At 39.0% G+C, this 24,837-nt stretch overlaps 1 protein-coding gene and 1 long non-coding RNA gene across 3 annotated transcripts in view; both read left to right on the forward strand.

Moving 5' to 3' along the window:
* The first annotated feature begins 1,371 nt into the window (after nucleotides 1-1,371).
* LOC114456745 (uncharacterized) lies at nucleotides 1,372-2,039 on the forward strand. Its single transcript, XR_003672877.1, has 2 exons — nucleotides 1,372-1,410; nucleotides 1,542-2,039. It is a non-coding gene; the product is annotated as an uncharacterized LOC114456745 (long non-coding RNA).
* Nucleotides 2,040-8,050: 6,011 nt separating this feature from the next.
* kif26ab (kinesin family member 26Ab) overlaps nucleotides 8,051-24,837 on the forward strand; it is a 91,250-nt gene continuing 74,463 nt past the window's right edge. Inside the window, exons 1-2 of one of the 2 annotated variants that reach the window (XM_028437758.1) lie at nucleotides 8,051-8,185; nucleotides 10,536-10,754. In XM_028437758.1, the coding sequence (XP_028293559.1) occupies nucleotides 8,051-8,185; nucleotides 10,536-10,754 (354 nt within the window). Of the gene's footprint in view, nucleotides 8,186-10,094; nucleotides 10,317-10,535; nucleotides 10,755-24,837 lie in introns of those variants that run through there. The other variant, XM_028437759.1, reaches the window with a different exon arrangement.

Consider the following 24,837-nt stretch of genomic DNA (forward strand, 5'->3'; position numbering starts at 1 on the left):
TGTGTGTGTGTTTCAATCTGTGTCTGTACCTTGATCTGTGTGTGCACGTTTCGATCTGTGTGTCTGTACCTTGATCTGTGTGTGCACGTTTCAATCTGTGTGTCTGTACCTTGATCTGTGTGTGTGTGTTTCAATCTGTGTGTCTGTACCTTGATCTGTGTGTGTGTTTCAATCTGTGTCTGTACCTTGATCTGTGTGTGTGTGTTTCAATCTGTGTGTCTGTACCTTGATCTGTGTGTGCACGCTTCAATCTGTGTGTCTGTACCTTGATCTGTGTGTGTGTGTTTCAATCTGTGTGTCTGTACCTTGATCTGTGTGTGTGTGTTTCAATCTGTGTGTGTGTTTCAATCTGTGTGTCTGTACCTTGATCTGTGTGTGTGTGTTTCAATCTGTGTGTGTGTTTCAATCTGTGCGTCTGTACTTTGATCTGTGTGTGTGTGTTTCAATCTGTGTGTCTGTACCTTGATCTGTGTGTGTGTGTTTCAATCTGTGCGTCTGTACCTTGATCTGTGTGTGTGTGTTTCAATCTGTGTGTGTGTTTCAATCTGTGCGTCTGTACTTTGATCTGTGTGTGTGTGTTTCAATCTGTGTGTCTGTACCTTGATCTGTGTGTGTGTGTTTCAATCTGTGTGTCTGTACCTTGATCTGTGTGTGTGTGTTTCAATCTGTGCGTCTGTACCTTGATCTGTGTGTGCGCTCGTTTCAATCCGTGTGTGTAGAATTAGGATTTGTATACAAAGTTGTCTGTGCGTAATCCAATCTGTGTGTCTGTATTAACATCTGTATGCGTGTGTCATCAAACCGGGACATTCTTTGGGAACACATTTGGCGAATGCGATCTGTAACTTTTCTCGTGTAATACCGCTAGAAACTGGCATTACTTTCTGGCTACTTTTTGGATAAATGTATGAAATAAAAAGAGATTTTAGACCAGCTTCTTCCACTTTATGTGGTTTTCTGCATAAAGTAGTGCACGTTTATTGATTCTTGGAGGTCATTCCAATTAATGTTTGTATTCCCTGTTGAAATGATCCTTAAATCTCTGTAAATAACTCCACTTTTATAGCTGAGAGATAGTTGTCAAACATGAATCATGTCTAAATGTACTTTTACTTTGAACAATTTACTAAGTTTCAACATGGCTCATGCTTACAACAAGAAGTTAATGTAAATTCCAGATCTTCATGTGACAGCACGGACCGGTATTTGCCATCTTTGTTTTGAGGGAGGCAGTGCCATGGTGCTTAAGGAACCCAGTCTATCCAGTTCAACCTGCATGGCCTTCATTCTTGCCTGAATGAAAGGCTTGTATGAACCAAGCCCCACAACCGTATATAAAGAGCCACGCTCTTGTCAGTCTTCACTCTGACCAAGAAGTCCTACTCTGAGGATTGAAGCTGCCTTATCCAGGTAAGATCTTTTTACACAGTGCTTTGGCTGCATTGTGGCTTTATTTTTGTGACTCCGGCTGCTTTCGTTGCGTGTTGAATTGTCCTTTAACCATCAGATTGTAACTGTAGCTACTGTTTCTCTTTCGCCAGTGGAATCACCGTGTTTGTGAAAGGACGCACATTGCTCTGAAGACGTTTGTAGTCTCTCTGATTAAGTGGTTCTCAACAGTTCAACAGTTCTTCGACAAAATTGTGAAATGTTTAGGACCACTTGACCAGTCAGACCTGTGCCGCCAGCTTTTGGGAGACGCAGGATAAAGCCTTCGGATTGGTTGTCGAACCAAAAGGATCGTCAGAGAAGACTGGACTTGGAACCATTTTGGAGCATCGCTGAGATTTCTCCCCCCCCCCCCCCATCCCCTTTTACTCCTCAGTGTGTCTCAGACTGTCTATCTCTCACTGTGTCCCCACATGTTGCAATCACATCTGCAATGCAGGAGCTGTGGGGCGCTGTAAAAACAATCAGGGTTCAGTAATTTTATTCCGCCTCTAGACATGCTAATTCTACCAGCTCTGCAGCTGCAGGGTTTTCTGCTGTACTGTTGATATTTTTTCCACAGCTACTGATTAAACAAGTCCACATATCAATGTTTTGTCTTTGATTAATCTGTTCAGAAAGGTGAACCAAGACATTGTGACATGCATTTTTATTGTAAATATATCATCTCTGCCTGGTATCTACAGATGAACCCTCCGTAAACCATCGAAAAACAAAGAATGGTGTCAGTCAAACCGCATCCATCCATCCATGTCTATTTTTTTTTTCTATACTTGCTTATCCTGTTTACGTTGGGATGCCAGCGCCTACACCACACACACTGTGAACCTGAATAAGTTACCAGAACTCAAAAGAATTCAGGCGATCGATTGCCTCAATTTTTTTTTTTTTAAAGTTTATTAACTTAAAAGTCAAAATTCTCCAGGACTTAAAAGGTTCGGTGACTGGCTACTTCTACAGTTAAATTAAAGTGCTATATGAATGAAGTTTATTTTGAAATAATCCCTAAACAATAACAGGACTTTATCAATCTTAACATGTCATTTTAATTAACTTGTGTTTTTGTTATATTTACTTATAAACAAATATAATTCAATTTACTCAAAAAATATTAGTTAAAGTAACTCAAAAAGGAAGAACATGTTACACCAACTTGACATAGTTAAGTTAGAAGAACTTTTTCTATTTGAAAACAAACCATTTAATCTTTTTAAAGCTAATATCCAGAGTTTCTGAGAAATCTATGTTTATGATATGATTTTTCTGAAATGTGAAAAAATACCTAACTAGTCTTTTACTATATATGGTCTACTGCCGGTGGTCATTCATATGCATTAATGTATATACTGTAAGTCCCTCCTTCGTCCTATATAGACTCTTATACAAATGAAAACGATCCCAGAGTGTGCCCAGCCAATTGGCTTCGACTTCCTGTTTTTAAGACTGTCAATCAAAGTGAATGTGAAACTGTGCACAGAAACAAGGCCACGCGTCACAACAGCAAACATGTAAATATGATTTTGGCTCTCCTGACCCATAGACCTATATTAATGCAACCTTGTTATATTCTGCGACGCATGTGCAGAAAAGTAGAGGCATGGCTTCTGGTAGGTTGCAGAGGCAGTGGGAGGAAGTGGAGCTGTTCAGGGCGGGACATCAAGACGCCCTCTCAGAAACTCCGGAAATCAGCTTTAGCTTTGCTTACTTTGAACGTTCGGGTTTACAGTAATAGTTCATTACTAAACATTCATTAGTTTAACACACGAGGAAAAACAACCACAGCCTCTCCCATTTTCACTCCAACGGATGAAGAGTTTACACAACACACACGTTTCAAGACAGTTCCATCTTTCACGCGCGAGCTTTGCTAACCACCACCACACACAGAATCTTTTTAAGTGAGTTTCACTCAGATTTCTTTAGTGAAGGCCGTCAACAACCTGCTCTTCTCATTTGCGTGAACCTGCATATATTAGGTTTCTCGTGATCCGCCTTCTTTAGATTTTCTCGAAAAATGTCTCGAAAAAAATTAAAAATCAGATTACATGTTGAGTTTTATACTTTCTGCCAACTGTATTTTCAGTTAGTAAGCAAACTAAAATTTCATGTTAAGGCTACAACAAAAAGTGATTTTCATTTAACCATAGTATCAGGCCCAATGTATACAGAAGCAGACTTGAAACTGGAGTTGCTGGCTCGAACCCCATGGTGGATCATTGCGAGGGGCCCTTGAGCAAGGCGTGTTACCCTAACTGATACAGTTGACAGTATCAGGTTTGAAAGGAGCGGTATTTCACTTTTGATTTGTACAATTATTTTCAAGTTGGAAAAACTGAAAACTTTAAGTTGACATGCTTTCATTTTAAGTCGGACTTACGCAAACCATTGCTATGAGAACAATTAAATTATTAAGTCCATGTCAATTAAATCAGTTGAGTTAATTTAACATATTCACTTATTTTCCAAGATATTAACTAATTCAGGTGTTGCCAATTGAAGCAATTAAATTGTTTTTTTTTTATCCGTGCAAAAGAAAATCAGTAAATAACAGTTCATCAGAATATCATACAATAAAAGAGAATAGAATAGGCTAGAATACAATACAACAGAGTTTATTGCAATATATACAAGTTAGAAAGAACAGGTACAATGGAATTCTTGTGCATGTCCCAGAGTCAGATTGAAAAGAATTACAACCAACAACACATCAGTCTAGACAGTATTTAAGCAGAGGTAGACAAGGAAAAAACAGAACTCTACAAAAAAGATAAATAAATAAATATAATAAAATAACCCATGCCTTCCTTTTACCTTTAACTTTTCTTCCTCACAGCATTGATTGAACCACTTTTTCACCTTAATCTAAACTCAAACTCCACCAAGAGTGTCTAATTAAATTCTAACCACACAGGTTTCCTAATGGATCTCCTATTGTCTGGACAAATTTTAATTGAAGACGCGCAAGAAAATCCTGAAACCCGTTCTCAAGCAATAGACAGAACTTTATATTGCATAAATCATTCATGACAGCACTATGCAGCATTTACTCCTCCTCTTTCTCAATGGCCCCCGATCTCCATTTCTCCTTTTGATCTCCTCCTTGCACCAAGAACCATCAATATTTGCTGAACGTTTCTCACAAAGCTGAGGAGAAGCTGCAAAGGTCTCACAGGCTGGGGATATAAGACATGGGAAAGGCTTTAATGAGATGCCCTAAGCGATTTCTCTGTACGTGCGTAAGGGCAGCAGATGTAGCAGCACTGGGTCCCTAGGGAGCCCATCCTCAGAATTTCATCAACAGTCATGGAGGGGGTGGGGAGCAGGGAGGGGTGACTACACCACCTAGACCTCCTCCACCCAGCAGGAGCAGGGTGACGGACGTGCTAAATCATATTCAATATGGATTGCAATTATTATTACACTGTGTGTGTGTGTGTGTGTGTGTGTGTGTGTGCGTGTGTGTGTGTGTGTGTGTGTGTGTGTGTGTGTGTGTGGTAAAGTAAAGACGGAGTCATGTTTATCCAAAGATTGCAAGTTTTGTTCAGGAAAATAAAGAATTCATTTTAATATAATTATCTAGCTGCCAATACAATATAAAGTTTAAACCTTTGTATTTTGACATAAATTAGCATAAAACAACCTTAATGTTTTGAGGTATAAAATACAAAATAATTCTCAACTTGTTATTATTAGGCTTTTTTAGAAATGGTTGGCATTCTTCTGAAACAAATCTCAAAACATTAGTTCATCAATATTTTCTTTTACTATACAGGGAAAAATGTCGTTTACAGGTTTTATTGAAACATTTTTTGTAGGAAAAGCTAAAGATACGATGATAACACACTACGGATTGTTTTCATGATGGTTTATTATAAGTTCATTAAAGTTCATGCCATGTTTTACAATTAAAACTGTTGAAACCCATTAAAACGCACATGAAAGGAGATACTGTATGATAGTCAGTTGCATTGTGGGTAATGTAGTTAAACACTTTTCATCTGCCTCTGAGGAAAGTTATGAAATTGACATTTAATCAACATCTAAATAACGTATCCTACGTTAATATCCAGATCAAGGTGAGCAGCATATCTATCGTCCATCCAGACACCAAAGCAGAGCACACTGTGAACTCACACCACCACCACCACATGAATAACACGCTGACACATGCACTCACATTTGTGCTTATTGTGTGTTAGAAGTGTATCATGGAAGTAAAACCACAACCTTAAAGCTTGACTAAATGGTTGTATCATTATCATCATCGTTGTTGTGTATTCTAACCCCTAAACCTTGATATTAGCCTCAATAGGATGGAACTATGGTGGCTCATGCCAACTATGCCTGTCTGATGTGGACCGTCGGCACCTTGGTTGTCCATAAGGCAGTAACCGCATACTCAATTATATTCATTAGCCTGAAGCTATCGGAACAGATCTGTGTAAAAACCACTCTATTGTTGGGAAAGCACCTGTTAGCAGCCTATGAGACATGAGTTTTATTGCGCTTTATTACATTTTTTTCTTCTATTTGCTTTTATGTATTCCCACATTTCATTTGTTTGCACCTCAAATGATAGATTTCATCCCATTACTTCTCACGTTTATGACCACAAGGTAACCATTAGACTCTCAGTCTGTGAGATAATGACAGCTGGAGTAAACATGAGGAATAAGGCGATCATTGAATATTGAAGATCAATTATGGCTTTTTTTTTAACTTTAGACATCAAGTGGTTTCTTTGGCAGCAATAGTGACATTTGTTCCAATCCGTCGAAACACTCGTAACATTTATTTATTAATTTGTTTGACAGGGACAATGCAATTTGACATAGATACAAAATAAGTTTGCAGCTGATGTGATGCATATAGAGCAGACATGGGCAACTGGCGGCCCGGGGGCCACATGCGGCCCTTGGTCTAATTTTATGCGGGCCCACAAAGTAAATGTACAAAATGACAGAAAAATACACAAAACAAAAGCAAGGATACGTTAAAAAATACAAAGACTTACAACATTGTGTAGGATACTCCAAAAGCACACGAAACTACTGCAAAAGTGAGCAAAACGACAACAGTAATACACAAAATGACTCAGAATAACACAAAATGACTCAGAATAACACAAAACAACAACAAAGATATACACAAAATGACTAAATAATAAAAAATTACAACAAAACTACACCGAACGACAAGAAAAACACAAAAATGACTCCGCAAACTCACAGTCCAAACAAACAAGCAAAACAACAACGGAAATACACAAAAATCACTCCAAAAATGCAAGATGACAACCGAAATGCACACTATGACTACAAAAAGCATATATTTTAGATGAAAAATGCACAAAAGGACAACAGAAATGCACAAAATGCCTCGTAACAAGCAAGACAACAACAAACATACACAGAATGACAGAAACACACAAAATTCCTATAAAAACTCTTTGTTCTTTCCTGTGTTAACGCTCAGATTGGTCATTATTCTGAATTCTGACAGGAAGGTTGATAAAGTGGCCCTTCGATCAAACAAATACATTATTGTGGCCCCCGTTGTGATAGAAGTTGCCCACCTCTGATATAGAGTGTGTAGCTAATGCTCTTTTACAACCCCTGTTGAGCCTTTTTACACTAAAGTGAAATACAGTCATAACAATAAAATGTACCCATCCACAATACAAAGATGATAAAACATTCTCTCGTGCACACACAGCTTTACAAATGGATACAATTTTGGTTCTTTCTTTCAGCCACGACTTAAGCCTGAAGAGGAACGTTTTAAAGTCAGAAATGGTCTTCAGTTCTGTTCGTAATGGATTGAATTTAACATTATTGTTAAGTGCAGATTTACCTAAAATACAGTTTTTATTGATTTGATGATAAAACAACCCATTATCGCCATCATCTCCATCAGGAACAAGATGAGCGGTTCTAAAACCATATGATCTGTGACCTGTGACATCATCGTATCCTGTAGTTTTTAGTTCAAATCCATGTTGGAGTAAAAACTGATGAGGTCATCACTGTGTGGAACAGACATACTGTGAATTCTGGATTCAAATGATAGGATTTTTATACTATAGGGAGTGTTAGGTCAGGGAATGTAATTGTGTTATATGTCTTCGTGAGGGGAGGACCATGCAGCAGCAGATCTGATGGGAGAGCAGGTCATCATAAGGACTGGGAGAGAGAGGAGAGAGAGGGAGGGAGAGAGAGAGAGAGGATGGATGAGTGAGAGGAGGAGAGGCAGTTGATGGGAGCACAGCAGACGCGCACGGTGCTCCTTCTCTCCTGGACCAGCAGCTGCAAACATCCCTCCTGAGCTGCATCAGGGTGGCGTAAAAACCACATTTCCTCTGGATGTGGAACATTCTGTTTGGATCATATTGGGGTTTTTTTCTGCTCTTCCTGGAAACCTGAGAGGTGGTGTTTTACGCACACGTGAGCGCGCAAACCGCGAACCGCTGAATGTTTGGATTAAAACACTTTGTGGATGTGTTCAGGGGCCACCGGACACATGGTTTAGATGGATGTACGAATGCGATAGTTTTTACAGGAAGTGGATTATTTCCTACGACACTCCTCCTCGTGCGTTCTGGATGGCGTCTCCAAACCCATCGGGCTCTTCCGAGGCTGCGAAGCTTAACCCCAGCGTCATCGACCTGGGGACGATCTTTGTGGACTCTGACATTATATTTGGGTTTACAAGTCACCTGCTGAAGAGAAAGACAAAGGTGAGCTTTCTCTGTGGAGATGATCACCATGCGTATAGATGCCCACAGGTCAGGCGCACAGCTGCACTTTTTATCCATCATCTATCATCCACTTTATTAAACCTTTTAGAGTAAGTTAAAAAGAATTAACTTCGTAAAAAACACACAAATTAAATAAAAAAATAATTTTGATTGATTTAGGTCACAAATTCCTGAATACTTTTAAATAATTTTATATTCATCTTGATTGTATCACATATCCCTATACACATGTTTTCATCAAATAAAGAATCATAAAAATAAATACATTTAGAATTTAGTTTTCCACTATTTTATTTTAAAACTGTGTTTCCCCCCAAATCTATAACATTATCCACACTTTTTAAGGCATATATTTACAATTTTGGCCCCACTTTACAGTTTATCCTGTTTAGGTGTCACTATTCTTTATTTATTTATTTATTTATTTATTTTTTTTGGTGATATGCACCAAATAGGCCACGTCGTTTGAGGACAGCAGAATAAAAAAAAAATTAAAAAAACTGTGTCAGACGGTTGGAACCAGACGTACATGTGGCCACAGTGCCTTACATCATCCATATGAAATATTTAAAGTTTTACGAATGAAATATTAAACCTCACAGTGCGTCTATCTGCGCGTTAAGTGCTGCTCTTCTGCGTGTGTGACGGAGGATGGCGCCAGAGGAACACCAACAACACCAGTCACTGCAACAGGAGCTGCTGCTACGCATGAATAGGGAGGCAACAGGAGGCTTAGGTTGTTTTAACCCAAACCCAAATAATAAAGAAACACATATAGACATGTGGTCATTTTTGACTGTGGGAAATTAAATAAGATTCTATTTTATTTTGGTTTTATGGAAAAAACCCCTATTACATAAAAAACAGTTAACTTTATTAGAAAGATATATAGGCTATATCAAATATACTTATACAAAGTATGTATAGTTACATCCAAGAAATATTAAAACAAGGAATAAAAACACATTCTCTAATGCAGTGGTTTTCAACCTTTTCAGCCAACGATCCCCAAAATACAGGTTCCGGAGAGCGGGGACCCCCCATTGTACCTGAAGGTGGTTGAACACAGACATGAACATTGAACAACAATCAGGTTTATTTAAGTTATTTAAAAATGATGGTCCATTGTTCTATGAATCTGTGATCACCACATTTATTTATTTATCTGAATAATATCCACTGTTATCCAGGAAGTGTATTATTAATTGGGCCATAGTATATAGTCATCTTAAAGATGTAAATCCTTGTTTTAATCATAAAAAAATGAGCTAAAAGTGACCAAAAATGGTGGAAAAGTGGTGAAATGGGATTTTAAATTGGCAAATAATGGGCATGGCAAATCGTGAATGTGGTTAAATTGGCAAGAATAAGCACGAAATAAGGTGAAAAGAGGTTAAAAGTGATAATAATGGGTCAACTTATGCAACTTTAGGTGGTAAAAGTGTGGGGGGAAAATGGGCTCAAATTGTCTTTTTTTTTAAATTTTTTAATTTTTCAAAAAATATTCTTAGTTTCTTGAAGGCATCTGGAGACCCCCTCCTAGTGTCTCGCGACAACAAATGTGATCCTGACCCCAACGTTGAGAACCTCTGCTCTAATGAAGGCACAGACAACATATTCCATTATGATAGACCAGAAAGTACAAAAAGAAACTTAAATAAATATATTTGGCAGATGACAGTTTTCCTTTGGATAAAATCTGTCTTTGGCGCATTTTGAACCCTCGTTTACCAGGTTTAATGTAAAGCGATAATAGCAGGACTGGAGCCTCATTGGATCACCGTGCATGAGGCAGCTGAGTTTCTTTGACCCTCCCTCTGCATGTGTCACCGCCTCCTGCGCGCTGCTGCGCGCCCTGCGGAACCAAAAACTCCTCCAGAACTTCTAAACTTTTGGAGACACGATCGGTCTCTGCCTTTCCTAAACATGGAATGTGCAGATATGTGACATGTGATCGGTTCTATTGAGTCCGATCTGCAGCCCATGCATGGCTGTGCGTCAGGAGGTCCGTTCAGTTGTGCCAACGGTGTCACCTTGATCCTGGAGAATGAGTGTCTTTGGGGAGCGTTCATCTTCTGATGGAGGGGATCCAAACAGCTGCATGTTCACTGTAAGTGTTCAATCTCTACAGGAAACGGCGTGTGTGACCCTATGGTGACGGTTTTAGTGTTTCATACATCTTTAAAAGCGTGATCCTTTGCGTGCGTATAGTTACGCAGGTGTTGGGGTTGCCAAGGTACCAGCAAACAGCCACTTTTCACCCTATGCTGGAAAGTGAATGATCAAAAAAAAAAAAAAAAATTGATCAAAGTTTATGCTTGTGCTGAAGGTGGAGGGATGTCCGAGCGGAGAGTCCCCGGCGACCCCCAGGAAAAGGCTTCTGTCAGCGGATGAGGCGCGATGCAGCAGCCGGCCTCCACCCGAGGGCGCCGGGTCAGTGTCCATCCCAGAGCCGGAGGAGAAAGCAGGTTTGTGCCAGCAGTGCCAGAACAAAGTGTCCGAGCTGAAAAGGCAGGCCATGGCTCTGGCTGACCAAAGTTCATTAAAGGTAGGACCATTGTCACTTTTGTTCCCCTTTATTTACTATTTCTTTATTAAAGAATTATTTTTCCTACAATGAAAATTGTGAATATGCCTATTGAAGCTGGGCGATATATCAAGATTCAAGAGTTTTCAATTTTGGAGAAACAGAAAATTGCAATACGGCCTATATCGCGTTATATATATATTTCTTTTTTAATAGCTTATTTTGGTTTAAAATACTTGTTTTAGGAGTCGCTGCTTTCACGACTCCTCAGAAAAGCCTGAAAAACACAGTTAGATGGATTTCTGAGTACGCGAATATGCATTACAATGCAATTTAATAAGGGTTTCTGACTAGACCTGGGCAATATATCACAATATATCGACTTTTCTATTTTGGCGATATAGAAATTTACAATATCGCCTATTTTTATAGCAAATTTTGCATTAAAATACTTATTTTATTGTTTTATGAGTCGCTGCTTTTGCTACTTCTCAGAACAGCACGAAAAGATGGATTTCTAAGTGCTAAACAAGCCACACTACAGAACTCACTCACACATGCTGTCTCTTATAAGAGAAAAATGGCAAAAGCGGCACGTTATTGTGCAACTGTTTGTTAATAAAATGAGCCTGTGTAGCATTTTGCATCAACAAATTTAACCCTGAATTGTCTTTCTGGTTAGACTTCATTTTGATAAAAATTATCAAGATTTATATCGTGATAATGAGTATTCGTCTATATCGTCCAGCCCTAATGTCTATTAATACTCCTGATATTGTAAACACTTGATAAGCTTAAACACATTTAGACCCTTGTCTGTGTTTGTTGCCCACCTGCCACTGCTCTTCACACTCAAAATGAAATTTGATCCTCGTGATGGTTCCCACTGAGAGAATCTGTCACCATGCTCTTGTAAAGTTGTTTATCACCATACTTGACCTCAAATGCATGGCCTTGAATGTGAAAATTGAAGCTTTTGAGAGATTGAAAGTGGCTCATTGTTTGGCCAAACAATGCTTATCTTTTTATTTCACTGTGGGGCGTTGTTATGGGGGGGGGGACGGGCTCCTCACGTTGGAGACTGCAGCAGGAAGTTAAATCCCAGTCGACCTTCTCCGAGCATTGATAGTGTTCCTGTGCGGCTGGTCCCACAGTTCCCACCACCTTTAAATATAGGCCCTGGAACCACTGTTGTTGTGGAAGGCAGGGTTTGGCCCCAGGTCGGTTCTGCTTTGTTGTCCCTTTTTAGAGGGAGGGATTGGATTACAACTCTAGGTTTGCCCCAAATCTCAGGGCACCTGCTGTTCAGGTGGAGACAGTGGTGGACTGGGACCAAAATTCAGCCCAGGCATTTTGTGTTCAGACCAGTCCACTACGTTATCAGAGGACACAATGTAGAAGCTGTTATTAAGTCAGTGATGCTCAACATGTGGCTCCTTATGTCTTAATTTTAATTGTTATTCCCCCAGAAAACCTTTAAAGGGGGAAATGTTTGAACCCCTTTTTACCTATTTCCTTTGGCCATTTTGCAACTTCCATTTTTGCCTTTTTTTCAGAATTTAGCTTCCTTTTGCCAATAAATATCCCTTTTTTCACACTTTTTGAAACTTATCCAATTTTTGTCCTTTCTTTGGCCACTTTTCATCCAAATAAGCCAACTTTTGCCCAATAAATACCACTTGTGTCTTTTTTCCTCTACATTTTGCCTCTTTTTGTTTCACATTTTTGCTCTTTTTCACCATTGTTTGCCACATTTCGCTTATTTAAGCTACCTTTGTCATTACATACCATCCGGTTCCTCTTTATTTGCCATTTTTTTTGGCAACGCTTGACTCATTTTAGTCAATTTTCACTTTTTTCTTGCCATGTTTTTGCTACTTTTGGACCATTTTTAGCCACTTGTTACCATGTCTACCTCCACTCACTCGTTAAAAAAAAAGCAAAAAGAAAAACAGGTATCGGATCAGCCCACTTTGGGTTGACGGCCCACCTGGCCAGATGGCCAGTCCACCCCTGGGTGGAGAAGGTACTAAGGGCCGTTATTAAAGCACCTGGTTTCAGTTTTTTCTGTATGTGTGGTCTGATCCCAGTAGGAGGTTCTGAGCGTATCAGATCTATATTCAGGTAACGTGGAAGTCCACCCTGCAAACACATTAAGGCTGCCCCTAATTGCTATTATCCACCATGTGAGCTGACCTTTCTTTGTTACCGAGGGACCTTCCAGCAGCACTTTATGGTCCTCACCAGGTGCTCCATGTGGTAAAATGAGATGAAGACGAGACGTTTTTTTCCCCCTTCCCATTTTTCAGATGTTGATGGCCAAATTGCCCCCTTATACTGGGGTGGCTAACGGTGATGGCTACTAAGGTATAGGTTACTCGTTCTGAAGGATAATCAACCCATTGTTTTTTTGCGATCTGGAGCTGCTCACCTGTAGGGCCTCCCTGGGGTAGCTGTGGTTATGGATGGTCGCTTCCAAATGACTTCCTTCACGGAGGGAAGTAGGTCACTGGGATCATTCAGGTGGTCGCGATCCAACTACAAGCAAGTGTGTGACCTCTGTTGTGTCTGGTTTTTTCATGGGAAAAAAAAAACAAAAAAACTTGGATGTTTACTCCACAATGCTTTTCTCCACCCTCGCCATCCGCCTTTTGGAAGGAAGTTGGCTTGGTCCCTAGACGTCCCCCCCCTTCTCCCCTACCGCACCAGTAACTCATTGTTTCAATACAGTAGTAGTGAGTGAGCACATTTAAAATTCATGGAAGAGTCTTCGGATGCAATGAATGTGCTTTCAGACCGGGGAGTGTTGCATGCATTGAACACTCTCACAGTATGTGTCGTCTAGGATTTGAGGAAGCGAAGGTATTTTCCTTTTCTTTGGTGGTTTAGCACTGTTTTGTGTGCGGAAGTGCTGCAGCAGAAGTAGACAATAGCAACACTCCAGCATGGGTTTTGTGCACAAATCGCAACATCAGCATAAAAACCTCTACGATATTGTTCAAGAACAAAGGGGTATTTAAATTTTTCAAAATTCAATCTGGGTGAATTATTTCACAATATTCACATGAGATGAATTTGAGAGACTACAGTCATCTTCCTTTTCTGCCTTCTTGTACACAAGAAGGAGCATTTTTTTTTTTCCCATCATAGCATTTAAATGGGATCTTAATGATTTTACATAATTAACTTTGCTGGAATTGTGTCCTTGAGCCACATTTTATGTTTTTGTGTTGAAAAAAAAAAAACCATTTGTCCTTTGTAAAGGACAAGTCAAAACAAAGGGGGAAAACAATCAAATTGGACCAATCCAAAGGAATTCACTTCTTCTAATTTACATAATTGAAACCTACAATGATAAGTAATTTTACTAGTGAGAGGCAGACAGTTGGGATTCCATAACTGTAGGTATAGGACGATGATCGCTTAAGTCTCAACTTAATTAGCTTCCAACTGCAATTAGAGGCTATGCTAACCATCGGCACAAATAGTGAGCTTTAGCTCATGAATGCGTTCAGTGTTTTGTACGAACCTTCGACTCTAAACAGTGTTTATGGGCTGGTCACGCCAAACAAATGGAATGTAATTTTGATTTATCTCATGTTGATCATAAAAGGGGCAGTATTATGAAAAATTCACTTTATAATGGTTTTGCTATAGTGATATAGGGCCAAAGTTGAACAAGTTCTATTTCCACCCTCTCTTGCTATTCCACATTTTGGAAAAAAATTCAGCTCCAAACGGGTGAGTTGGATTTTTCACACATTGTGATGGTACAACGCGGAAAATGTGAGCTCCTCCCTCTCAAACTACCTCACAGCCAAAACAAACATAGCGGAGGCAGGTTGATATTACAGTTAATAACTTTACATCCAGTATAAACCGAAGAGCGCTCACAACAGTTCCATTTTTAGTAGCCGTTATACCACCTTGTATCGCCTTCATGGGATGATCTGTCGTGTTTGTAATCCAATGCGATGCAGCGATTGGACAAAACAATGGACTATCATCTTAAATGGATTATTTCTGTGGTCAGACGAGGTAAGGATGAGAAGAAAGCGACGTAGAAGCTCATGTGACTGTTTGAAACAGTTCACTTAACTAATAGTACAATAGTTTACATCCCTGCGGCGCAGCGTGAGCGGTGACAGTCAGTTCCATTTTTAGTAGCCGTTATACCACCTTGTATCGCCTTCATAGGATGATCTGTTGTGTTTGTAACCCAATGCGATGCAGCGATTGGACAAAACAAATGACTATCGTCTTAAATGGACTATTCCTGTGTTAAAGATTTACTGCTGCTGCTGTGATAAACATAAATGATTTACGCCTACTCATGCATATGCATGAAGGCCCAGAAAACAGCCTGTTTTTAGGAGCGCTCTGAAAGTGACTTTATAGAGGACTTAAACTCCAGAAAACAGGCGATTTTGGGAAAATGAACCTCCAATACTATGTTGTTGGGGTTCTTATAACAACTGGAGATGGGAGAAAAACAGCATAATACTGGACCTTTAAGAATAGTTAAGTGTGAGTAAAGCATTAGATGGTTAGGCTTGTTGGTAACCAGTTCTGACCTGTAAAGGTGATTATTTCTTGCCTGAGGGCCTGACACATTGGGCATGTCAGGAGCAAATACAAAAGATGGATAAGTGGTAAGTGCATGTTTTCGTTTGCACAAATGATCGTAATATTAGTATCTGTCAAAAAAGAGGAACAGCAGCCAAGAGTACTATACTTGAAAATTCATGAACTTTTAAGCAGAACTGTGCCTTGTGAGCTCTTTTAGTGCATGGACTGATTAACTGGGAATGTCCTGCGGGCGGGTGATAGGTTGAATATTTAGATTATGCTGCGCTGCTGGAGGTTTAGAGGCGACCTTTGCCCCACAGAAACGGAGACGCTGACCAGCGAGCAGGTCACTGTAACGGTCCAATTATAATGAGCTGCGAAATGAAGTCGAGTCATGTGAACGTGGAGCACACGAACATCACGCAAATCATCATTTCATCCCCTGCTGATGCACGCACAGACAGTGTCCAACCTATTACTGATGGGCCATATGTGAGCGTGAGCACAGAAGTCATTGCACAAGTTAATTTGTATCACGGGGCTTTTTGACACATTTTTTCATGTTGAAATGATAAAATATGGCAACAGTAATTGCCTCAAATGATTCATTGGGATTCATGTCTGATTTTTATTCCTGCTTTGTTCACTTGTCTGACCCTGAATTCTTTCAAAGTGCAGCACAGTCAGTGGAATAACGTGTTTTGAATGCACTTTCTTATAAAGCAGAGTTTTTTTCTTGGCTTTGCTTCGTCTTTTTTCGGAACTGTGACTTGTGCATTTGTAATACATGACCTTTATTTTAGTTTCTTCAACTTATTCTTCCCATTCTTTTGTTTGAAGTCCAGAAGGGAACAAAAAGTTAGCGGTAACAGGTAGGGGTGTGCATTGCGAGCAGGTTTTTTTTTTTGGCTTTGTATTTTGGAACTGTGATTTGTCTATATGTAATACATGACTAGGGGTGTAAAGATTAATCCATCGAGACTGATTAATCGCTTGTTTAAGCAATGGCTTAGTCAAATCGATCTAAAGCATAAACATCGATATATATATATATGTCGCCATTTTGCCTTTCGCTTTTATTTTTTTAGTTAAAACACCAAACATTATTTGGTGAGAAAAAATGTTTTTCAAAGAATGTTTTTCATGTAAATGTCTGAAACAGTCAGCCAATAAAATTCTCAAAATGTATCAATATTGTGTTTTTATTCTTTAATGTGAAAAAAAAACCCAGATTATTGTCTGATATCGATCGCAGGCCTCTAAATCATGACAGGCTTTGTGACATCGGCAAATAGTGAACCGTTCTGAATCATATCGGAATGAAACAAGGTGATTTACACCTCTATACAGGACCTTTATTTAAGTTTCTTCAACTCATTTTTCCCATTCTTTTTTTTTAAGTCTAGAAATTAACCAAAAAATTGTGTTTACAGGCAAGCGTGTGCATTGCCATGAATCTAACGATACGCCATTTGTTTGTCACGATACAATAAATATTGCGATATCAATAATTGCAAATTTCACAATATGTACAATATAGTGTGAAAAACAAATGATTTTTTTTTTTAAACTTGTGAGAACAAGTACAGTAAATAGTAACTAACTGTAATTCAAGTACAAATATACAAAAACAAGTGGTATTTTGAATTAAAAAAAAAATCAAACTGAAATGACATTTTTCAAAAAAGTTAAACTTTTGTTACTACAAAAGCTTCTGATTTCTTGAAGTTCTTAAATTCTTAAAAAAAAACTAACCACATACATCTATAAATGTGCCCAGTATGTTTTATTAAAATAAAGTGCAATCAACTTCAAGCTAAAATGCATTGAGGAGTGAGGTAGTTTAACAAGATCTGATGTGGTTCACTGACACCTAGTGATCGAGAGTTTACATGCTGTGCATATGTTAGCCACATCAAAAAAAAAAAAAAAAAATCATAAAAAAATCATTTTAAAAAAATAGATTCAGACATTTTTTGGATAGCTACGATAATCTTGCAGTGAAATATTGTGATATATTGCTAAAACTGTTTTTTTTCTCACACCTTTAGTGACAGGTCAGCCTGTGTCTCACATGAGTTCATTAAAGTCCGATAGCTCTGCTTTGGTGGACAACCTGTAACCCAGTGGTCACCAGTGGGGTCAGTGGGGCTCTCAGGCCTGTTGTAACAGGAGCACTAGTAACCAATGAGCTCCGTATAAAATCTGGATTACTTGCCAGGCTTCGAGCTCACAATACAGGTGTAGTAGAGTTACATACTGCTGCACTTGACACTTCAAATAACATCTTTAAATGTTTTTTTTTTTCGCTGAAACATTGGGATAAATGTAAGTGTTTGGTAGAATTAACTTTAATTCGGAATTTAAATTAGCATTAGGAATGATGTGTTTACAAGGTCAGGTTAAAGAGGAATTTACTTTTATTCTGCCTTAAAGAGGAATTAAAGCTCCCATGTAAACGTGGCCAGTCTCTTCTCGCTGCCTTTAGGTGACGTTTCAAGGGATCCAACCAGGGCTGAGACAGATGTACGCCACTAGCTTCTCTGCAGGAGGCTGATTATTGGACAAAAGGAAAGGGAAAAAACCCTCCGGTTGTGATGTGAAACTTAAGCTGAAGTGGAGTTAAAACAGAGCATGGCCATTTAGTTCTACTCCCATCTGAACACCTGAGCCCCAAGGGCTCCTGTTATCTGTGTGTATGTGTACGTGTGTGTGTGTGTGTGTATGCTTGTCCACCAGTGCGTGCACTGCAAAGATCCTGAAAATAAGATCAGAGGAGAATAGAGGAGACAGTGGGATGAGCGACACATTCTCTTCCTTCCTGCACGCATGCGGTGTGACTTCTGCTTTATGGCATGTGGCTGTATTAAACTGTGGAGTAATAATGTGGTGTCAAGTGGTGCAGAGAGCACAGACATCAGTCATACAGCTACCATACTGCAGTGTATTTATATACTGTATATGCACCCTGCTAGCCTGCAGTTGTTCCCTGCCATGTTACATTAGCCCCCACAGCTCTATTGATTTCTTTTTACAGACTTTCTTTGTGGGAATCTGATGTAATTACTTAAAATAAGTTCAATTGTGTGAAAAAAAGCTAATAATGTGGTCATTTTTATTTATCAATAGTAAAAAATTAAAAGTTTGTTTGAATGAACATGCAAAAATGCACTGGTAGACATGGTTAGAGGATCTCTGTCTGTGAGTAAGTTGGGATTGATTCCAGCTCCTTGTGACCATGAACTGGTTCAGGTGGGTGTAGAAAATGGGTGGTTGGATGGTTTATTCTAGATTAACTGCAAAGGAAGGGGGAGGCACCCTTATTAAACTGTCAGTACGGTGGTTACACCATTACTGTAGATCACATGAGTCAAAGTTAAGGCCCGAGGGCCAAATCCAACCCTTTAGAGCAGTGGTTCCCAAACGGTGTGTTGTGGCACACTGGTGTGCCATGAGACGAGTCCGGGTGTGCCGTGGGATTACATAATTTATTGCACTATACAACTACACAAAAATACTTATTTTTTTTATTTACTACTTTGTATGCACTCATTTTGTAATACAGAGGCAAACTCTTTACCTATTTTTTTTTTTAAATATTTCATATTTCATAATAAATATTTCATGAGTAACATAGTTGTTTTGTCACATTTTATTTGGCGTTAATAAATGATTATGCACATTTACAGATATTGTACATGATATGAGTGATAACATGTTATAAAAGCTGTTTTGTGCAATAGGTGTGCCTTCAGATTTTTACTTGTGCTTTGGTGTACCTTGGGCACAAAAAGCATCCCTGTCGGCCTATAGGAGAAAGTAAAAATGGGTAAATTATCAACTAATTATCAGTTCCTTTATTAATTTAATGAAACTCCACAATTTTTCAGTTCTCCCATGTTTTTGTTAAATAATAATTTTGAATAATATGTTCAGGTTTTCTTTTATTCAGACACCTTTTTTCAGGAAATTTACTTTGATCTCCTGACATGTTTAGACTGCCGACTGTCAGTCTTCCTCAGTGACATCTACCAGTACTGATTGCTTTGATGTGTCCTTCACAGTTCTTTCTGGCCGTGGTAAACGCCCCCTATCGCCAGATGGTCTCTGGAGAAGACCATCGAGTGACAGGGCCGATGTTCAGGAGATCAAAGGAAAATGAAAAAGTTGTCTGAATAAAAGAAAATATACAATAACATATTCAAAAAGACAAAATGAACTTGCTAGAATTATTATTATTTTTTTTTATCTCAACCTGTTGAAAAACTTTTTCAAAATCTAAACTATTTCACAACATTTCCCTGAATTGAATAAAAATTCGTCACATAATCAAAGAAAATTTGAAGTGAAGATTCTGCAGGGACTGAGATCTGTCACTTATTTCATGGATATTGTCGGTGTCTTCCATACTTTACATATCAGTTATATGCCAGTTATATGTGGATGTGCAAACTGGGCCACAATAATGTGGAAATTACTCATTTTCTTGCCTAAAACCTATGACCGTCTTGAGACAAACTGCTCCGTATTTGGTCCTAAAAACACGTTTGACAGCCCTGCTGTAGATTATTTAAAGAAAAATATTAGAAGACCTTATTGATTAACTATAATTTAACCACCACCCCTGATTAAACTTCACTGACATCAAGATGGAAATACAATTCACAAATCATGACAGAAGTGTATCAGGCTAGTGAACATTTGTACCTGTGCCATAATCAACAGTTAGACACTTTAGACACACTATTTCCTCGTATTTTCAGTTTATATTTTAAACATAGCTGCTCTTCAGGTGATCTTTAATCTTCACCAGTATGTCAAAAATATGGACAGAACAAATCTAACCCTGGTTGTTGTATCTCCCTGTTTTCAGGATGATGTGGCATTCAAAGCATTCTTGCTCGGCACAAATATGATTTCCTGACTTTGAGGCAGCTTCAAAAGGAGGGCGCCTCCTTACTGTGTCTGCCGCTGCGGTTTCATTTTACATCTTTAATTTAAAATTCTTTCTTTAAATTCCTACCGGCCAGTCCACTACTTATTGCAATAGCTTGTGTAAATTGCTATGAGGCCGAGAGCAGGAAATGGGTTCATAGCTAACAGGCTGGTATGTGTGGATGGAGAATGAGTCAATGCTCATCACCTTTCTCCAGGAGGAGAGCCATGGAATCAGTGGGAGGAAGAGGCGTGTGTGTGTGTGTGTGTGTGTGTGTGTGTGTGTGTGTGTCCACCTGGAATAGCTGCCATTCCTTTTGTCGATGCTGCACGCGTGACTGCTGATCCTCAACAGGCAAAAAGAATTCAGGAGCCGATGGAAGCTCACCAACACATTCCCACTACTGCACACGTGCACACGCACACATTCACCTGATCGTGTCTTTGTTTAGTTATCAGGCTCTACGGCAGTGGATGTGCAGCCTCTGCGATGTTGTCACAGTTACACGCCAAGGTGAGCCAAGCTTTTCAGCACATCTGAGCTGCCTCCAGTTCTTGTTATGGTTTCAAGGACTTTAGGCGTGTTAGTTTGGTTTTTGGCTCATTATGTTGAACAATCATAACCAAAGCTAAGACGCTTTGTAGAAAGGTGTGGCTGAACAAACAGCTGTAAGAAAGCAACAAGTTACCGAGACACAACAAAGGTTAATCCCTTTGGTATCCAATTCACTGAACTGCTTCGAAGCTGTTGGGAGTCTTTAGCTGCATTTCCATTACGCTTGGAAATGCATAAAATCTAAATAACGCAATAAAAACTGGTAATGTGAACACCTGACTTTCAAAAACGCACTCAAATATTTCTAAAAAGTTTCATTTTTGTTTTAACGAGGAGGTTTTTCAGACATTTTGATGTTGACATTATCGCAAAAGCACAGTGGAAACACTTTTTTACAATATTACATGTCACAGGATGTAACGTACCCGGTCACATGACCACTGTAAGTATTATGGGTATTTTCCTGGCACTCTTGAAATGAGAAAGGTTCCATTTGGAGTGTGAATAAAAAAAAAAAAAGCATTTACACAGCGTTATTGTTTTTTTAATGGGTTAAAGTGACAGCCCCAGGTTCTGAGAGTCCATGAGATTTCACTGGAGCTACGAGGCTCCTGCTAAAAACAACCTTCAATGGAAACATTGCAACTATACTTTGTCAAAACTTTGGAAATATTGACTGTAAGTTTTATGCGCTTGTCTGGATAGTTACCAGGCTTTCAAATCAGGTTATTAAAGTAAAAAATAAAATGTAGCTCCTTCTTCAGGAAAAAGAAGGCTAATTTCACCATTTACCTCATTTCATGTCCTCAATACTTTTACCTTCTTGATTACGTTAAGGTCATGTTTGTGAATGCTACGCTTTATCATAAACTGTTGACAACCTACATCAAATGTTGCAGTAAAGGTGCACATTTGTTTGAAAAAATAAACAAAACACTTGCCAGTAATATGTATAATGTTTATTTGAGTGGACCTGAATAATCAACTTGTATAAATATCTAGTTATGTGATTGATCACCAAGTTGTGTTTGGATTTAGTGTTTAGATTAGTCCCTCTGAGAAAGACATTTCCCAAACTTATATTCTATTTCACATTTTAAAATGTCTTATTTCAATGTAAAGCTCTGTGTAGAGAAGCTGCCCTCTTCCAATGTTTGTCATTCCTCCTGTTCCTGAGGACTGATTTATGATTCATAACACACCAGTGAATGTTTTTGCTGGTGTTTGGCGAAGGATCCAGTTTCACAATGACTTGGACTGAAACGAAACAATGGATCCGCAGTGACAGGTCGATGTGTTACAGCACAGCTCTGACCATGCAGAGCATTAGAAGGAGCCACAAAAGCCCAAATGTCAATGAGCAGAGAACACAAATACAACAAGAAGCGTAGCTAGTGAGGAATTAATCAGTTTGACTTGTTAATTCAGGGGCAAGCCCCGCGTGTGTGTGTATGTGTTTGCGTCACGGTGTTCCCAATGTCTCACTCCATATGTCATGTTGAAGTGAGACAATCCAGGCCGACGGCAGCCCATTATTGAGTCTGATTAAGAGTATTGAGAAAACATAGTCGCTGAGATATATTTTCAACATTGTACACAGAGCTCTGAGTTGGAGGTAATCTCCGGCTGGCTCCATAAAGCGCATTCAATCGACAGCAGGCCTTGTGCTAGGAGACAAATCGCCTGGCTTATAGCAACATGCTGAAAGAGAATGCCAGCGCTGTGTATCCTTGCCAAGATGGATCTGTAGACAGCAAACTCCCGGCTGCCTGGGCGTGTCTCCCTCGCTCCCAGAAAGCAGCGGATCAGATGAATGCCGTGCTTGAGTTGGACTTGACATTGCCCTGTTTTCCTTCCTCTTTGGCAGATGTTAATGGAGCATCTACTTCTCACCTGGCAGCTCAAGGGGTTGACAGTATTTGGCCCCTTTGGCAATATTTACTCAGAGATTGAGCTGGACATCTGAGATGAGGGGTGGTTGGTTTTTAGCATAGCATAGCAGAGCTTGGTAATAAATAAATATAGTGTTGACGTTAGGCCTACAAGTTAGTTTTTATCTGGAGAAACTGGTTTTTATGGTGCATTTTGTTCCAAAAAGTTAAATATTTCTTTGGGATAGATAGATATAGCTTATTGTCATTCATACACACACACACACACACACCCACACCGTAGGTGCATACAGAAAGAAATTTTCCACACAAGGCTTGACTTTATGCTTTAAATATAAAAGCACAAAAACACACAATAAAACAGTATAAAAACAGTGATAAAGTGATGACACGTGATTCGTATTAGTTATTGCACTTGTTTAGTTTTGGGACACGCTGTTTTTTCAGGCCTTTAATGCTTTTGTTTTGAAAATACGTGAAGATTCAGAACGGGAACTTGCAGTGGATCCAGAATTTAGCATTTTAAGTCCTATATCATCATCAACTTTTTTGAGCTTTTAACCTTGTACAGTACAAGCAACGGCCCCTACAAACCACGCCCACGCAAGCAATTTTTCAATGTGCTGAGCTGTTCCATTTTTGGTATCCGTTACATCGCCTCATATCACCTTTGACTTGAGCGGACATGTTTGTGACACAATGCAATGCAGCAGTTGCACAAAAGAAATGATTATCACCTTAAATGCACTATTCCTGTAGGGCCCTATTCTCCGGTCTGGACTTAAGCACTTTTTTACGCGGGTGCAGTTACGCGCGCCTCTCTCCTGCTCGTATTCTCTGGTCCAGGAGTGTTTTACTGAAATGTGTAGTTTTTTAGCTGAAAACAATAACAGTGTGTGGATGGCAAAAAAAGGAAATTGCTTTGGTGATCACTGATCTCCCTCGCAAGAGCGAGGCATGTAGTCTGCGTCTACAGACACGCCCACTTATGAATATGCATGAAGGCCCGAAAATGGCCCGTTTTTAGAACTGCTCAGAAAGTGACATTTTTAGAGGGCTAAAACTCTGGAAAACAGGTGAGTTTGGGAAAATAAACCTCAAATACTATGTTGTTGAGGTTCTTAGAATAAATGGAGATGGGTGAAAAATAGCCTTTAATATATATTGTTTTTTATTGGATTTATTTAGGTTATTTTCAGGGTCTTGTAATAATTTTTTTAATTCATTTTATTCACTTATGAAATATTCTGATGTTTAATGCTTTATGAAACCCATTGTTTATTAATAAATTAGTCAGTTTTTCTTATACCTCCATGCTACTATTGTTCTCTATTTAAGTAATATTACTTGATTTTTTCTAACATTCCTCAGTAAAAAATAAGTTAAAAGTATTTATTATTCGTGCTGATATCGTATCGTATCGATATTGTTTTTGGCTAACACTCATGGCTGCAATATCGGTATTGTATTTGAAGTGAAAAAGTTGGGCAACCCTACTTGTTTTGTAGAGAAATTAATGAACGTCCTGTGAAAAGCTTAAACCATTAAAAAATGACATTAAAATTACTTTATTTTAAGAATATTCATCAAAAATGAGCTTCATAACAAAAAAAAGAAAATGCATCTCTGCCCCATGCTGTTGCTTTTTCTGGACTCCACACACAATCCAGTAACATGTAGATTTGATTAAATAGAAGATCCAAATTTTATTGTGTTATTTGTCGATTAGGTCAAGATGTGATAAATAAATGAAAAATGAAGGAAAAAAATGGTGAAACTTTATTTCTAAGATGGCACTAATGATGATGTGGGGGTTGTTGTTGATTTACTCCCATTTCCAGAAAGCCTCTCAGCAACCATCACTAGTAAAAGTCATACTTTTGCTTTTGCAGCTGCTGCGTAAGTGCACTCGCGTGCTTTCACGTCATATTTCTCTATTTGCGTCTGGGTGACATGTGCATGCATTTCACGGCGACTCTATTTGTGTTTGTGTAATAGTAGATGGATTGTGATGGCTTGTGTTGTGATTGGTAGATCGCTTGCGTTAACTCATCTTTGCCGGACTCCTGGGCGATGCTTTGGGCTATTCTTTATCGTCAGGAGCTCATTCGGATACGTATATACTGCTTCATAAATCCTGGCGCGGTGTGAA

Source organism: Gouania willdenowi, chromosome 22, assembly GCF_900634775.1.
Source record: "Gouania willdenowi chromosome 22, fGouWil2.1, whole genome shotgun sequence".
Taxonomy (NCBI): domain Eukaryota; kingdom Metazoa; phylum Chordata; class Actinopteri; order Blenniiformes; family Gobiesocidae; genus Gouania; species Gouania willdenowi.